General features: G+C 54.8%; 7 protein-coding genes across 7 annotated transcripts; 4 read left to right on the forward strand and 3 right to left on the reverse strand.

Moving 5' to 3' along the window:
• Nucleotides 1-274: 274 nt before the first annotated feature.
• Nucleotides 275-995, reverse strand: J4E78_009288 (uncharacterized protein; the record flags this gene model as incomplete). The annotated part of the gene is made up of 3 exons (XM_049369881.1): nt 275-593; nt 648-817; nt 975-995. 3 exons carry the CDS (start codon nt 993-995, stop codon nt 275-277), a joined length of 510 nt encoding a protein of 169 aa, XP_049218511.1.
• A 2170-nt stretch (nt 996-3165) lies between these two features.
• On the reverse strand, nt 3166-4670 carry GOT2 (Aspartate aminotransferase, mitochondrial; the record flags this gene model as incomplete). The annotated part of the gene is made up of 4 exons (XM_049369882.1): nt 3166-3267; nt 3323-4326; nt 4382-4460; nt 4560-4670. The coding sequence occupies 4 exons, from the start codon at nt 4668-4670 to the stop codon at nt 3166-3168; spliced, it is 1296 nt and encodes a 431-aa protein (XP_049218512.1).
• A 308-nt stretch (nt 4671-4978) lies between these two features.
• J4E78_009290 (uncharacterized protein) lies at nt 4979-7237 on the forward strand (the record flags this gene model as incomplete). Its single annotated transcript, XM_049369883.1, has 1 exon — nt 4979-7237. One exon carries the CDS (start codon nt 4979-4981, stop codon nt 7235-7237), a length of 2259 nt encoding a protein of 752 aa, XP_049218513.1.
• A 296-nt stretch (nt 7238-7533) lies between these two features.
• J4E78_009291 (uncharacterized protein) lies at nt 7534-8664 on the reverse strand (the record flags this gene model as incomplete). Its single annotated transcript, XM_049369884.1, has 3 exons — nt 7534-7738; nt 7806-8247; nt 8319-8664. 3 exons carry the CDS (start codon nt 8662-8664, stop codon nt 7534-7536), a joined length of 993 nt encoding a protein of 330 aa, XP_049218514.1.
• A 1143-nt stretch (nt 8665-9807) lies between these two features.
• Nucleotides 9808-11125, forward strand: J4E78_009292 (uncharacterized protein; the record flags this gene model as incomplete). Its single annotated transcript, XM_049369885.1, has 3 exons — nt 9808-9953; nt 10000-10189; nt 10238-11125. The coding sequence occupies 3 exons, from the start codon at nt 9808-9810 to the stop codon at nt 11123-11125; spliced, it is 1224 nt and encodes a 407-aa protein (XP_049218515.1).
• Nucleotides 11126-11691: 566 nt separating this feature from the next.
• J4E78_009293 (uncharacterized protein) lies at nt 11692-13194 on the forward strand (the record flags this gene model as incomplete). Its single annotated transcript, XM_049369886.1, has 1 exon — nt 11692-13194. The coding sequence occupies one exon, from the start codon at nt 11692-11694 to the stop codon at nt 13192-13194; it is 1503 nt and encodes a 500-aa protein (XP_049218516.1).
• Nucleotides 13195-14749: 1555 nt separating this feature from the next.
• Nucleotides 14750-16880, forward strand: J4E78_009294 (uncharacterized protein; the record flags this gene model as incomplete). Its single annotated transcript, XM_049369887.1, has 4 exons — nt 14750-15248; nt 15305-15469; nt 15525-15625; nt 15678-16880. 4 exons carry the CDS (start codon nt 14750-14752, stop codon nt 16878-16880), a joined length of 1968 nt encoding a protein of 655 aa, XP_049218517.1.
• Nucleotides 16881-17046: the final 166 nt, after the last annotated feature.

Genomic DNA, 17046 nt, shown 5'->3' on the forward strand with positions numbered 1-17046 from the left:
AGCTATGTAGAGTACTGGAATTTCCTCGCTGACCCGATGACGGCATGTACACAAAAAGCGCTCCTAGGAACGTGAGATGGTGGAATGTCGCGCAGGAGAAAGTTCGTCAAGGATGAGGACGTGTCGCGGTAGAGCGCAAAGCCCGGAGTCGCAATAGTCGCTCCGTGAAGCGTACGGTCCTAGACTTGGCTGCTACCGATACCGACTCCTCCCAGCTGAGCGTGGCGAGTGCGAGACTGGTGTGCTCGCGCCGTAGCTCTGGCTGATGCGGGCTCTATTTCTTTGCCGCAGTAGGGGAGGGCGCGGCTTCTTCCTCCGCCTCCTCCTCGTCGCCCTCGTCCTGGTAGAACTTCTTCAGGATTTCCTTGACGTCGGTGAACTCCGTCTTTGCCTGCTTGATGATCTTGGCCAGGTTCTCCTGCGCCTTCTCCTCTGTTATGTCCTTGGTGCCCGCGTCGTCCTTGAGCTGGCCGTAGTGTTGGATCTTCTCGCACGAGTCTTTGACTTTGGTAAGGCCGAGCGTGGCGGACGAGCCCTTGAGGAAGTGGCCTAGCTCACTAAGCTCCTTGAGGTACTTGCCCTCCTTCTTCTCGCTGGGTGGCGTTAGTCGTCGCGCGCATATCGCAGGGCGCGCATGGGGCACTCACAGCTCCTTGTCCATCTTCTTGAAGGTCTGGTCGGCCTGGCCAAAGAAGTCGTAGACGATGCTTTTGCTGAACTCGCGCTCGACCTCGTCCTCGTCCATCTCGAGAATCTGCTCAAAGGTGGCTGGGTCGATCTGGTCCTCGGCGCCAGGGATCGACATGATGTCGCCGTTCTGCGGGGGGAGTTTTAGGTTAGGAGGTTGAGCTATAGATAGGCGCGTGTTGCGACAGTGTTGTAGGGACAGCAGGCGGATGACACGTGCGGAGAATTGCAGACATGGAGGGGCCAGGCAGGAGCAGGCAGGCAGGACATGGAGGGGCAGCACGAACCTTGTCGTCGGTAACCGACATGCTGAACAGGACGCAACAGCAAATCCGATTTACGGGAAGCGCTCTTCAACCTCGCGGGATGCTGTCGACACCTTCGTGTACTGGCGTCGCAGCGCTTCAATGCTCGTGGCGCGACGGTGACGGATATTTTTTCGCGCCTCAGTAGTGGGCCGTGCGGCTGTCCGATTCACTGGCCGCGGCTCGATGGGGCTTAGTGGATGACGAAAGGGTCGGCCCGTTGTTGCTGTGAGCGCCGTTGTTAGAGCTGCTGTCTTCTGCAGAGGGCAATGTCTCGGGACGCAGGGCAGAGTGGGAGATGTGAGTGTGACTGCTACGCTGCCTACCGAACTACTACGTACAGAAGCCCTCTTAGTCTAGTCAACCCCTCTGCTCGTTTAGTCGCTATAGTCTCGACGGAAGCGGCTGCCGAGGGAAGCGACAAAGCTATCCTGTTCGCGGTAGATTGGGACGACACGTCGAGTCGGTGAGATAAGAAGAAAGCAATTTGTGGCACTGGTGGTCACGGGCACGCTGCTCATATACAGCCGCGAGGGTTCTAGAAGTGAGATTGGCGATGTTTGCATCACCACAAAAGAGGGGGGCCACGGAATCATAGGCACAGAAATAAGGCCTCGCTATATGTGGGTGGATACCTCGACGTCAATCGGCAGCCTTCACTCGCCGTGGATCGCCTGTCACAGAGCCAACTCTGCCCTCTTCCAGCGGCTGACTGGCGACCATGCCCCCCATCGCCCTCATCGGCTGCCCGGCCAAAAGTAAGGTAACGCGCCCGGGTCGTGTGTGGAGTCTGCCCTCTGACCTGGCAGCTTGCCCGCACCGTGGTATCTTCTGCGGCTGATGGGGCTAGTTGCGACCCTCGCTCGCACCGCTTTGTCCCGTCGGCAGAGCAGACCATGGAGTGCGCAAAGACTGGAAAATGAGTGCGGTTGACAGGGCGCCAAGAAGGCCTGGAAGCGTTCGAAAGTCTGCCATTTCCCGCTGTTGGAAGGGGGCAGGGCGGGGTGCCAGCGTACGAATATAAAGAAAGACGAGGGTTGGTTTTCGTCGTGAGAACAACGACGTCACTCCGCCAGCCATCGTCATCGTGCATGCTCACCCGGACCCTGAAAACTCATTTGCTGGGTTGGGCTAGCAGCATGTACCGCGCACAAATACCTCGACAGGTCGCCGTTGGATTCCATGCGTTGCGCGCTCTCAACGGCCGTGTAGAGGTCCTATTAAGATAATTCCAACCTTTGCCAGCACATGCGTCTTGGAAACGAGTAAACGCCATAGGCCCGGGCACCCACTCCACAGACAGGCATGCACCTTGGACCCTGACCTCTTTTCTCGCAGAAACCTGCAATGCACCTGAATCATGCTCGTTCGTCCGGCCTCCTCCGAGCTGCAAAGCTTCGATACTTTCCTGTTGCTGGAGCAGGGGCTACGGATGACGGAAGCAATAGTGCGTAGAGGCGTCTGGGATCAGCGTTCGTGATGCAGGCGTGCAGGACAAGGAACCTGCGGATCGCAGCTGCAGGGTCACTGAGTGGAGTAGTTAGCGTGACGGTTTCATCGGTACGGTCACTTGCTGAACGATGCGGTGTGCGGTACCGGCGCAACTTGTCGAACCGTGAAGCACACAAAACTTGGCTTCGTTGTTTTCGGAGACCTTGGCGCGACACAAACCGAAGCAGCTCCGCCTGTAGGCCTTGAACACCCTTTTGGTATCCCGCATATGCAAGTGAGTGAAACCGGACAGGTAGGCGTGCGTTTGTCATTCGCGATCACGATGTCCCAGCGCACGGGAACTAGCGTCATTGCACAGTGCTGTGCGAGTTTCCAGCGATACTATGCTAGGTAATGATCTGTATATTACCGATGAACTCGCAAACGACAGGACCAACCACTCGTGGGGTGTGGGGATAAAGTGGGTGAAGTCTGAGTGGGAACAAAACTTCGGTGAAGGATTGGAGGATCGACCAAATTAAACGAATCAGGTACTTCGATCCGAGAACACAAAAGACGGCATGAGAGGAGGTTGTAAGATCGTGAGCCGTTTCATTTCTCGTATGCTTTTTCATTGTATAATCTAGCCGCCGATGCTGTCTGCATGGTACAATGCTGGCGCCATGTTATGTCACAAGGTTCGCTGAATCACGGAAGGAAGTAGAACACTGTCATGACGACCCTAACCCTTGACCTTGTAGATGGCCTCGGCCAGGCGGCCGACGTTCTCGCTGGTGATACCCGCGACCGAGATACGGCCGTCCTTGGTAGCATAGACTGAGTGCTGTCATGGCGGTTAGCGCTGCTGATGTCAAGATGGTTGCAAGACATAAACCTACCTCCTTCGCGAGCTTGTCCATCTGCTCGGCTGTCAGACCAGTGTACGCGAACATGCCAATCTGGGAGGTGATGTGGCTCCAGTCGTGCTTGCTGCCGAGCTTCTCGAGGTTTTCCTTGAGGAGGGCACGCATGGTGATGATGCGGTCAGCCATGCCCTTGACCTCACCGAGCCATTGCTTGTTGAGCGAAGCGTCGTTCAGAATCTCAGAGGCAATGCGGGCACCGTGAACTGGGGGGTTAGAGTACAATGGGCGGACGAGGATCTTGATCTGAGAGTCGACGCGCTTCTTCTCGTCGGCGGACTCGCAGACGATGGAGAAAGCACCAACACGCTCGCCGTAGAGACCCATGTTCTTGGCGAAAGACTGAGCCAGGCAGGGGCGGAGACCCTCCTTGATGAAGTGACGGAGAGCGAAGGCGTCCTTTGTGGTGTCACCACTTGCAAAGCCCTGGTAGGCCATGTCGAAGAAGGGGTAGTGGTCGCCAGCCTTGACAGCCTCAGCGATCTGAACCCACTGCTCCTCGGTAGGATCTACACCAGTAGGGTTGTGGGCACAGGCGTGGAGCAGGACGATGCTGTTCTTGGGCATGGCCTTGATGTCGGCCACCATGCCGTCAAAGTCGAGGCCAATGGTGTCCTTGTTGTAGTAGCGGTACTTCTCGACCTTGAGGCCGGAGTCCTTGAAGACAGCGTTGTGGTTGGCCCATGACGGCGTGGGAATGTAGATGGCCTTCGCGCCGGGGTAGTGGCGCTCGAGGAAGGCACCACCAATGCGGAGGGCACCGGTACCGGAGATGGTCTGGGTGACGGCGATGCAGTCGTCGTTGAGGGGCGTAGAGTCGGCGCCGTATGCGAGCCTGAGGGCAGCCTTGGTGAAGTTGGGGACACCGGTGATGCCGGCGTACTCTTTGTCGAGCGATGACTTGACAATCTTCTCCTCTGCTTCCCTTACGGATGGCAGGACGTAGGGCTTGCCCTTGTCGTCACGGTAGGCACCAACACCTGTCGATGGCTGTCAGTCGCGCCTTCCATGTCGGATTGAAGAGCTTATACTAACCCAAGTTGATCTTCTTGGGGTTGCTGTCGGCCTTGAAGGCTTCGGTGATACCTAGAATGGCCTGAGGCGGGGCGGTGAGCTACGGTGTGGCCTATCTTATCAGGAGCTGTACTTACATCCTGGGAGGCAGTTAGCTCTGGTGAAACACGACTGGGGCCCAATTGCTTTTGCCACTTACTGGAGGACCCTGCGGTACCTGCGACCAAGCGGAGACAGCTCGGACGCTGGTCCTGAGGGACAGCTGCTTAGTCGCCGCCTGGCGCAGCGCCGTTCTTGATGACGCGAGCATGGTTGAGTTGTGTGCGGGGTGGAAGGGGAGTTGAGGTGCAGCGTAGAGGGAGAGAAAAGGGTGATAGAGCTTCCCGTCGACTATTGTAGTGGGTGGTCTGAGCAAAATACCCCAGAAAAGCAATAAACTCCCCGTCGCCCGTTTCGCGGGAGAGCTTCGATGACTCGGGGCAGCCACGATCGCCTCCGATTCGCTTAGCTGAGCCACCCCTGCTAACTCCGGCGGCCTTCACTAATTTTCATGGCAAACGGGCGCGTCGCGTGGGTGAATTGACCTGGGTTGACATTCAGTAAGACTTCCCGTACACTATGCGACCCGCTCTAAGGCAAGCCAGGACGCTGCTGAACCATGAGGCCTCGGTCCCTCTCTTCCTCTGTCCCGCACTGGTCAGAGCGCCCATAGCCTCTCATCGCCGCCGAACGCCGCAGAAAGAACCTCTGAAGAAGTATTCGACTTTTGTAACGCCTCAGGACCAAATCAATGCCACCGCCCCTCCTCTCGATACCAGCGACGCTCCTCCCAGTAAAACCTCACCAGACACATCCTCAACCCAGAGGTCACTGCCACGGGCATGTCCAGGATGCGGTGCGCCGTCCCAGATATACAACAAGAGGGAGGCCGGGTACTACGACGTAGACCGCAACTCGATACGGGAATACCTTGACGGTGTCCAAAAGGCAAAAGAGGCGACTGTCGAGGACGACATCTATGCCAAGGCGCTCAAGAATGTGAATCCTGAGCTGCTCGGAGAATTGGGGCTTCAGGACGAAAGCATCGAAACACAGCCAGAGGACGAAACGCCGTCCACGCCCGTATGCGACCGATGCCACAACCTCATCCACCACCGCAAAGGATCGCCTATCCACCACCCGACCGTCGAATCTATACAGCAGACCATCGCAGAGTCGCCCCACCGCCGCAATCACATCTACCATGTTGTCGATGCCGCCGACTTCCCGCTATCCATAGTCCCAAACCTCCAGTCGTCCCTGCGGATACCCAAACTTCGGACTCAGAACCGACGCGCAAAACACAAGGGATGGGTCGCCAATGATCGCATTGCAGAGGTCAGCTTCATCATCACGAGGGCTGACCTGCTTGCGCCAAAGAAAGAGCAGGTGGATGTTCTGATGCCATACGTCCGAGACGTGCTTCGAGATGCGCTCGGGCGACAGAACGCGAATGCGCGGTTGGGCAACGTGCGGCTTGTGAGCGCAAAGCGGGGATGGTGGACCAAACAAGTCAAAGAAGACATCTGGGAGCGCGGAGGTGCAGGCTGGATGGTCGGAAAGGTCAACGTAGGAAAGTCGAACCTCTTTGAGGCTGTCTTTCCAAAAGGGCGAGGAGCAGATTACCAAGATGTGCGCAAGATACGGAGCGCAGCCGAGCGTGAAGCAATGCTCAGCAGCGCAAAGTCGCTGGAAGAGCTCACCCGTGTACAAGCACTGCTCGCCGAAGAGGACGCCGAGACGGAACGACTGAAGAACAAACCTAAGCAACATCTCCATAAGCCTCCCGCAGAACTTGAGGAAGAAGCTGAAGAGGAGGATTTCGACGATCCTGATGCGCTCCTGCCACCACCTCAACCGTACACACCATACCCCGTCCTCCCAATCGCCTCCTCGCTCCCCGGAACAACCGCCTCCCCAATCCGCATCCCCTTTGGCAACAACAGAGGCGAACTCATCGACCTCCCCGGCCTCGCCCGCACAACACCCGGTCTAGAAACCTTTGTCCAACCCGCCGCCCACGACGACCTAGTAATGAAGAACCGCATAAACTCCGAACGCTACATCCTCAAGCCCGGACAATCCCTCATCCTCGGGGGCGGACTAATCCGCATCACACCCGCAACCCCCGACCTAGTCTTCCTCGTCCACCCCTTCGTCCCCATCTACCCGCACGTAACGCGGACCGAAAAAGCCATAGACTACCAAGCGCAAACCTCGGACCGCCAACTCCAAGTCGCCCCCATACTCGCTCCCCACGTAGGTCCCAAGATGAACTCAGCCGGTAAATTCCAGCTCAAATGGGACGCGACTAAGAAACTCGCCGGCCCCGTCACCTCCCCCGTGGCAGGCAAGATGAAGCCCGAAAACCTGCCCTTCCGCGTCTGGAGCACGGATATCCTGATTGAGGGCGTAGGCTGGGTAGAAGTCAGTGCACAGACCCGACGACCCCAGGGCTGGAAGCCATCTGGTCTTGAGAAGAAAGACCCCAATCAAGCGAAATTCGACCGCATTACGCGCCTCAAGGAGGAGGAAGAGCGTAAGAGCAGAAAGTTCGCTGCACTTGCCCGCGCGGAAGAGGAAGGACGGGATGCAGAGGAGGTTCTAGAAGAAGAGTTCTACGAAGACGATATGAGGGATAAGATGGCAGAATGGGAGGAGGATTATCCGGAGGTGGAAGTGTTTAGCCCGCTGGGCAAGTTTGTCGGACAGAGGAGGCCAATGTGTGCGAGTACGGTTAGTGGGCCGAAGTATGTGGCTACTAGGGATAGGAAGGTTAGGCCGAGGAGGAGTATGGTTAGTGTTAAGAAGCAGCGGAAGCCGAAGGGTGGGGAGTAGGGTGTTGGAAGGAGGGCATGTGTAGATTAGTTGTGTATATTAGGGATATGAAGCATGATCACGAAGCTAAACGTTTGTGTCAATGATATTCGTCTACACCGTATATGAACTCCGTAATGCGTCGATTCAGTCACGTTGACTTGTAGTCTCCAAGACAATTGCGTCTCCCATACGCCTATTACGCCTATCCAATATCTTTCTTTCACATATATCCAATACACATTTACTCCAACGCTCTACTCAAAAGCTTCCTACGTTGCGCAACTGCCCTCAAGGTGACACCGGCGATTGCTTTTCTAGTTCTTGCCCTGCTCGAGTATAGCCCAGAACTGTTCTTGTTCCTTTGCGCAATCGCGTCCGTCTTTATCGCAGCCGGGGAAGTTGGCAACGAGATCGCCTTCTGTAAACTGTCCGTCTTTGGGGCTTGCGGGGCCGGTCGCGTAGGCGTTGAGGAGGTTCTGGGGGACCATGGCTAGTTTGGCGAGGATGGTGCCGTGCCATCTGGAATGCAGCGGTTAGTGACGTCTCCTTTCATACACAATTCGGCATCGGAAAAGGAGAAACTCACTGAACAATATGTTCCAACGCATGACTCTCCGCCTTCTGGAAGTTATAACTCCTGTATATCGGATCGAACCAAGCATCCAGGAAGAACTTGGCCCACTCCCCGTTCCTCACCACGAAACTGCTCGGCGCCAATCCGTCCTTGTCCTGTGTGACGACGAAATCTATTCTGTCGCCCTTGAGGTTGCTGAAGGTTTTGATGACGCTGTCGGGGGGCACGACGGGCGCGTTGGTGATCATGTGGGTTTCGAGCTTGGCGGGTGTGAGCAGGTGGGTGTGGATGGGGAGTGCGGTGTTCATGATGAGCGCTGTGGCGTCGAGGTACCAGAAGAATGTCGAGGTTGGGTAGAGCGTCATGGCGTGGCGGGTGCCGGGGACGCGCGACCAGGTCGCGGGGGAGTTGCCGATGGGGTATTGGTCTGCGGTGGGGAAGAAGGTTAGGTAGCCTGGGACGGGGGGTTAGTATGACTCTTTACTCTGATATCGCAATGTGTTGGAAGAGAGACTTCAGACGTACCATGTTTCTTGGCGTATTCTTCCCTGTTGCTCTTGATCTTTTGTATCCAGACCGGGTCGGCCTTGGGATCTATTGTTGTAATCACCACTACGGGCGGTCCGCTCCCTATCGCCGGCTTGGGTATGTTCGCGGCTGTCCAACCCCCAACTTTAGAAGCTGTCCTTCTGCTGGTTCCTCCACTACCACTCAGCATCCATATCAGGACAAAGAAGCCCAGTACACCGCCGACTATCAACCGTCCTGCCCTGCTGCGAAGGAGGTTCTTAAGCGCAGGTGGAATCGCAATTCCTCCGCTCTGGTTGCGGGCGGCATAGGGCGGTGGTCGCGACGTTTTCCTCGGGGGCATGGCGAAATGCATGATGTGTCGTAAGCGTCCGTGGTCTCGGGAAGATCACTCGCAATTGCGGTTTGGTTCGGGATTGGTGAAAGCGGAGCGAGCGATGGGCCACTTGGAGATCGTGAAGTCGGGAATTGGGCGTGGAAATTCGTTACGAGAACATTGCGGGTTATGCGAAAGAGATGGACGGCCGCTATGCAGAAGACGGGCACGACTGGGGCTGGGGGATGCTGTGCGGTCGCGGAAAGGGTCGAATTAATCTAGACACGCGACGACATGGGATGCGATGCGATGGGCCTTGGCAGGAGGGACCTTGCCTTAGCGGCCGCAGGGCAGGGGCAGCGGGCTGAGGGGAGGAGTCACGTTGCCTGAGTACCGGCGTGTCTTTTGGCATTCCACATGGATTTGCATATAAGTTGTTGGTGCTTCTCGTCGCCAGTGATTACTGCTCAACGCCGCGCTTGCACGTGGTGCAACTCTTCCACGTTGCGTTATCTCCTTCCGAGCGGGCTATCGTCAACTTCAATGATAGCACACCATGGGCTTCGCCAAGCCCGCAATCATCCCAGAATAGAGGCGATACGGACTTAGCACATGCCTTTGCTGAGCACAATCATTCAGATACGGGATTCAAACGCTGCCGATATCTGGCCTTTCCGCGAAGACGTTCGTATTCGCCGACTTTCACCTTCAAGGAGCGCATAGTGGATGCACTACGCAGAAGAAACATCGCATGAGTTTTCCACTTTGAATTACGGTAGTTCCGGTTCCAGATGGTGAGATGCAAGATAACGCGAAGAATACAACGTCTTCAAAGATCGCTCGCCAAGACTCGCGAGGTTCTACGTCAAGATCTTCAACATGGGAAACTCCAGCAAAAAGACAGATTCACAGCTAAAGCGGAAGCTCGGTACAATCGCCAAGCGCTTTCCTTATCCACATGCGATGTGACGACTGCTTGCTAATACAACACGCTCATAGCTTTGCAGCTACTTCTGCGTTACCCGCTATGACGTCGCCTGTCTGTCACAGTAAAGGGACGAATCCCTTAAGAAAACTGCGATGGATCGCCATCTTACCAGCATCAATTCACTTCCAATTTCTCGAATCGCACTTCATACTAACTCATCTAATAAATCGCAAACCGCAATCATGGTCGAAAAGGTTATACAACTGAGATGCGAGTGCAATCAGTACCCGTGGGGAAAGCAGGGCTCAAAGTCGCTGGCGGCGACTTTGTGCGAGAAGACTCCAGGCACAGAATTCAAGATTGACGAGAACACAAGTTACGCTGAGATGTAAGTTGCCAAAACTACATTATCGAATGCAGTCTAACATGTTCAGGTGGATGGGCACATATCCCGAATTGCCTTCATATGTCTTAGAGACTGGCGAGGACCTTCAAAAAGTGCTCGACAGACATCCTGATGAGCTTGTGGGAAAGAACACTGCCGAGAAGTTCAACCACACCAAGCTGCCATATTTGCCCAAGGTCCTGTCAATAGCAAAGGCTCTACCTCTGCAACTGCACCCAGTATGTTCGTCTCTACATCGATCTGTTCCACAACTAACACAGTATCAGAACAAAGAATTGGCTTCCAAGCTACACGCAAAGAACCCGGATCAGTTCACCGACCCCAACCACAAACCAGAGATCGCGTTGGCTCTTGGCGACTTCGAGGCCTTCTGTGGCTTCAAGCAGCTGAAAGATATCGAGCGCTTGATGCAGCTACCACCACTCCAGGCCTTCCTTCCAGAAGTCAAGAAGCCTGAGTTCGACGACCAGACTCTGAAGCACGTTGTCAAGGAAATGTTGCTGGCATCCGAGGACGCTGTACGCAAAACCAACGACGCACTCATGAAGATCTCAAAGGAGCAATTCGGCGAACATAGCTACATCCCAGACATGATTCCTCGTCTAGCTGAACAGTACGACAAGGCCGACAACGGCACCCTTGTTGCTCTCATCACCATGAACTACCTCCAGCTCAAGGCTGGCGACAGCATCTACATTCCCGCCGACGGTATCCACGCATATCTCTCCGGTGATATCATCGAGTGCATGGCCCGATCAAACAACGTCTTGAACACTGGTTTCTGCCCACGCGCCGACCGCGACAACATCGACATGTTCTGCTCAAGTCTGACTTTCACACCGCATGACGCCAAGGAGGCGATCCTGCCAGCAAAGCCTTTCGATGGAAGCAAGAACGGCAAGACGCAGTTGTACGCGCCACCTCTGAGCGAATTCAGCATGCTAGCCACAACCATGGGCGATGGCGATTCCGAGACGATCCGGTCGCTCGGTGGACCAAGTGTCATGATCGTGACCGAAGGCGAGGGAACCATGAAGGGCAACGGCAAGGAATACAAGCTAAGCGCCGGCTACATTTTCTTTGTCGCTCCAGGCGTAGAGCTAGAGTTCAAGGCCACCAAGCCGCTCAAGGCGTTTACCGCTTTCGTAGAGTAGATCGGCCATGTACGTACCTGACAATGAGGCTCAACCCCGCGGAGGTGGCTAGCGGCCGATTGGGCGGAGTAGAGCTTCCCCGCACCTTTCACGTGCGCGTGCCATCAGCACTACGCATGTACTTTGGCTGTGTAGTTGTATAGCCAGAAAGCTTATAAGTTGAAAGCGGAACATACTCGGATCCGCACGCGCGTGTACTGGTGATCTCCACATGTATCCTTGTTTCCCCGCACTTGATGGCAGGTACCCCTCTGTAGCTGGAGATAGCTATAAAACCCCGCAATGGAGCTCATGCTTGCTCGTAGGATCATATTCGTTCCTCTTTGGTTGCTTCTTGATCAATTGAGTTGACATTTGACGTTGTTGAGTTTGCGAATCGCGTTTAGCGGCCTGAAGTTTGCCAATATCATCACCAGATTGAATCACAGCACTCGTCCAGCTACTGAAACCAGGTAAGCAGCGAAAGCAAAAGCAATGCTATTTAAACATATCATAACTTCATGTCGCAAAGTCTGTTGATTACAACTAACGTCAAACCCAGCCCTTCCAACCCCCCAAATCCAACCATGGCAACCACCGCCCCAATCCCAGCCGAAAAGCGCGACTCAATGGAAGCCACCGCCAACACGCTCGCCACCAAAATAAAAGCGGCTTCCCTCGCCGAGACACCACGAAAGCGGCCTCTCGGTCTAACCGACCTGCCCCCATCCGTCCGCAACAACATTTACAAGCACTGTCTCGACACCGAACTCGTAAACCACGGCGCACCCAACGTGTCCTACACGCACACCATCTCCAAAGACGAAGGCATCTTGACGTTTTCCGCGTCACGCAACCCCTTCCCCGTGAACACAGCGCTGTTCCTTGTCAACAAGGACATAAGCAAAGATGCGTTGTCGTATTTCTACGAGAAGAATCTGTGGGTCAGATTCGATGTTTATACAAGCGACGCCCGGCATGCGAAGACATTGCTCGAGGACTCTGGGCTGCTTTTCTCGACGGCGAAGAGTGAGGTCGTAGAGAAGAGTACGCGCCACGCCCTCGAAATCGTTCTCGTGGAGAAGAACAGCGCGCAGAAACGCGCTTCTGTCATGTTCCCAGCTCAATACCTCCCTCGGCTTATCAACTTCCTCGACCAGGCAAGCCGCGCAACGAAGACATGGGCTCGAGGCCGCAGTCTCTTCCTTAACGTGGTAAACACGTATGGTTTCCCCGTGTCAAAACTGCAAGGCGATCTGCTCGAACTGTTCCGTCTGATGAGCGGTTTTGGCAAGGTGGAAGTTGATGGCCAGAATCTGCTTCCGCGGTACGCGGAGGGTCTGCAGAACAATATGATGGGCGAGAAGTTTACGGCAGAAAGTTATATGGCCAGTGTACATGAACTAGCTGATCTAGCGGACGAAGCGAGAGAGAAGGAAGAGTATACGCTTGCGAATGAGTATGCTCAAGCTACTATCATCGCGCTGACGTACGGATACCTGACGCATGCCGAAACGCTCCATTCCCAAGAAGAGGACTTCAACAAGTCCATGCAACGACTACGCTGGAAGACGGAACTAGGTCTCGGTATCAGTCTTTCCATTCCGCTTCGGGGCCTCACATCAACGAAGCACTGGTTGCGAACTTCAAACCCAACAGACGAAATCAGAAAGGCAGCGAAAGATCTCCTGCAAGCCGAGAAATCAGTTTCTCAAGCCCTTAGTCTGGCATGCGACGCTCCCTCCCCTACCTCAAACCCCTGGTTCCATTCCATCCCCGTGGAGTTGATTCCACCCAACAAACCCTCTTTCTTCACCGACCGCGAGAGGGCGCAGACGTGGTATGTGCTGGGTACTGTGCATATGGCTTTGGGCGAGTATATCTTTGCTTGCGGCGACATGGAGAGGGCGTTGGAGTTGTGGGGTAAGGATAGCGGGATTGATGAGGAGGGCGGGTTGAGGACTAAGATGGAGGAGACGTTCGAGAAAGCGCGGAAGGGGATTGATGGGGATGCGGAGAGTATGTGGGTTGGTGATGTGAGACCTGGGACTGGGTTGAAGACGGCGGCGAAGTTGGCTAGGGGGTTGTGAGGTGTGGGTTTGTTGGAGGGGAGGTCTCTGTATCAGTGGATAGCGTGTTTCGTGGTATAAAATTTCTAGGACTTTGTACTACGAAACATGCTATCCACTGATACAGAGACCTCAAGCACTCATGTGTATGTATTGAAGTTGTCGCATGCACTTAGTGATTGAACGCTATGAAGAACAACAGATACATGACAACGAATGCTTGTGTTGTCGTTCAAATCCATAGCCATCCCCAGAAATAGATTTGCATCAAGCTCGTGCTGACCTTCTCCCAGCGGGCACGCTGGTGGCGCTAGACCTTTGTCGTGCTCATCACGACTAAGGGGATAGACTGAGATACTCAGGTAGCCACAGTCCTCGCTTGTACGCGGAGTTCCCGCTTGTTCTGCGCTGGCGCGCTTGGTGCGTGAAGACCCTTTTTAAGCCCTGTATACACACGACTTGGTGGAACTTCCAGCGCATTTATGCAGCCATTGTATAGCTCGTTACCATCTAAACAGACCCCGGGAGTATGAGGTTGCGATGTTGACGTGGGTTCTGTTTGACATCGATTTGAACCTCGCTGCCCGTCTCCAGAGTTCACCAGTCTTGCGTCTATCGTCGTCTTGTGGCTTGCTACTGCCGTCCCAAGGTCGTGGTACCGAATCCTTTTCCCGTGATCGCCCGTGGGCGCAAGCGGCGGTGACCGGCGTGAGACGAGACCACCATGGCAAACAGCAGTCAGATCTGACAACGCACACTCTTCTCCGGTGTTTCTATCAATGGCCTAGATGTCGCTTTGCCAGTTAGTGTGCATTTGTCGTGGGGAAGCCTGGGCCCAGCGAGGCTGGAGAGGCTGTTGGCTCGGACCTTTTCTTCTAGTTCAGGCACGAGCCGCTCTGAGGCGCCAGCAAGCCACCAATAAAGGTAGTGATCCTCGCTTACCTCGATGTGTACACTTTCACCAGGGGAAAGAACTTAGTTTCACCTCCCTTGTGCTGCATCGGGTTGAGCAACGAAGAGGTAGTGCCAAAGTCAGGAAGGCTTCGGCAAGACTCTCACAGCGCACGTGGTGAAATGCCGCCGCTAACATCGCTCACGCCCGAGTCCCCAGACAATCCTCCCGAGATCTCGGATTGATCGAGCGACATCTCGTCTCCCACGAGACTGCTGGACTCCGCATTCGCTCTAGTCATCACAAGCCCAAGTAATTGTCTTATCAGATTGGGAACATCTTTTCAGCCCTGCCCTTCGAGGCCATGTCCAGCTATCGTTGGTCTGCGCTTGGCATCCTCGCCTATGTACACACTCTTACCATCACGCGAGTTTAGTCCCTTGTCCAATCTGCACATTCGAACGGGCTGAAAGAATCTGGGGACGAGGCTCGTCGAACTCAGCTCACCATGATACTTCGAGACCAACGCCACAGATCTATCGCATCGGCAGCTCCGCTGGAGTGTGTTGTGAAGCTCCAACATGAATAGCTATAAAGATTGTTTGTACCCAGGTACAGAGGTACTCGTCAGCAGCAATCGCCGACATCCTTTCCTCAGCCTTCTACTCCTCCCCTTCTTTCGACATGCGTTCAGTTCACGCTTTCGCGGCTTTGGCCATGACAGGCTGCGCAGCAGCCCTTCCTCAATCAATCCCTCTCGGTGAAGTCGCTGAGTTACCCGCCGCACCAATCACTGAGACTCCTCTCGGTGAGGGTGCTGGTACCAAGGTCGTTCCCTACTCTCCAGATGCTGTGGTTGCCGACACCTTCGCTTCCGTCCTTGCGGATCCTGCATCTGCCGACAAGTCACTGAAGCGCAGAGGTTGGGACTGCTCAGAACAGCCTCTTGGAAAAGGACCAGTCCCAAGCCCCGACTCTCCGGAAGCTTTCCTTGCTATGCAGGAGATCTCGAAGGCTGCTACTGATGCCTCTACCCCGGCTGGGTATGTCAGCAAGTTCAAGAACTTGAAGGGCAGCAACAACGCCGTAGCATATCTTGGTTACAAGACCTTGGATACCTACGACACCCAAGCCTGTGCCGACTCTTGCACTGAGAAGGAAGGGTGCTCAGCGTTCAACATCTGTATGTGTTACTTCCCGAAGCATTACCTGACGCCCTCTTACTAACATTGTATACAGTCTACGAGAGAGACCCTTCTGTAGTTCCCGCCGATTCCTGCTCCAACCCCGCTAGCACTACAGTCATCAAGTGTGTACTGTGGGGCAGCCCTGTGACCGCCGAAACAGCTGTCAACAGTGGACAGTGGCGCGCGGATTTCCACGTAGTTATTGCTGGATCAAATGGTACGTCTATCGGAGTTAAATATGGATGAGAAACAATGTTTCTAACAAATCTCAGGCTATGACAGTGAACGCGTAGTTTCTGTCGACGGCTACAGCGGCGAGTCTCTTGGAAACGTTGCCATCAACGCTCCCAACGACTGCAACGGTGACGATACTGTAAGCACCTCATAACCACCTCTTTCACATACAGCCGCTGACTCTTATCCAGTACATGGGCTACAAGCTCTTCAACGATGGCCAGCCCTTCGAACCCGCCCGCTGCGCCGCAGCATGCGAAGCCGAAACCAAGTGGAACGTCGAGCACCTCAACAGCCGCATGCTGTGCAAGTTCTTCAACACCTACGTCCTGATGAAGAACGGCGAGCCCCAAGGCCAATACTGCTCGATGTACACCCAAAAGTGGGCCAAGAGCGTTGCTGTCAACGATGGCCAGTACCGTGGAGACGACCACTACACGATTGCTTCCAGCTACTCCTACTCCAACACCGCCGACCCTGGAAAGCCTAAGCTGCCCTGCGATGTCGCCGCCGCAAAGTCCGCCATCATTGCTTCGTCGCTACAGCCGTTCTGCTCTACGTTTCTTGGATACACGACTCAAGTTTCGACTGTGATCGCCACTGTTACTGCCACTGTTCCCGCTACGACTGTTGTTATCACCGATGCGCCCGTGACCACGACCACCACAACGGTCACTCAAGCTCCTCAAAAGCGCGAGGTCGCCGTTCAGGATACGCCTGCCGCTCTTGCCGACTTTGCTCCCAGTGCTGTATCCGCAGCCTGCAGCCTTCAGGCTACCCCTGTCACAGAAGCCACTACGATGTCTACTACGACCACCGCGACCGTTAGTTCCGGCACTGTAGTGACCACCACTACTCTGCCTGTCCAAACTACCATCGTCACCTCGGTAGTTGCTGCTGCGCCGACATGCACTGCCACCGGCACCAACCTCGTCAAAAACGGCGGCTTCGAGGGTAACATGGCGGGTTGGGGACTGTCGAACTGGGGCAACAGCCCTATGCCGCAAGGTTACGGAATAACTGGTGGTGGTTCCAGTGGCGCCACCTCTTTCCACGTAAACATTGGGGCCTCCCAAACTAGCGCCAATGGCGTCGTCGGCATGTACCTGACCCAGCAAATCACTGGCATGACTGTGGGTGTTTCATATACCTTCTCCTTCAAGTTTTTCTTGTCAGACTTCTCCGCCAACGGCAATGTCGACTGCTGGATGCCCGGAGGTGGGGGCCAGTTCACTTCCACGAGAAACGTGCGTCCCAGCACTTGGATTTCAGGGCCCACCGGTTATGGAAAGGGTCCTTTTGTGGCTAGGGCAACTGCCGGTGAGCTCAGGTGCTTGATATACTCATATAATGGTCAGGTTGTCCGCATCGATGAGATGTATCTGGGTTGCTAAGAAAGCAATAGTGTGCCAGTGCAAGACTGCAATTCTTACTTAATATGATCTTGATCTGTTCAACTACTTCTACAAAGCTTTCCTTTCGTGTGAGTCCATGTAGCCCCAGCGATGAATGAACTCACTGCGCTGATGTCGTTACATACAAGTTTCGCCAAGTACCGCA

The sequence above is a fragment of the Alternaria triticimaculans genome (genome assembly GCF_023758025.1).
Source record: "Alternaria triticimaculans strain BMP 0046 chromosome Unknown scaffold_19, whole genome shotgun sequence".
NCBI lineage: Eukaryota > Fungi > Ascomycota > Dothideomycetes > Pleosporales > Pleosporaceae > Alternaria > Alternaria triticimaculans.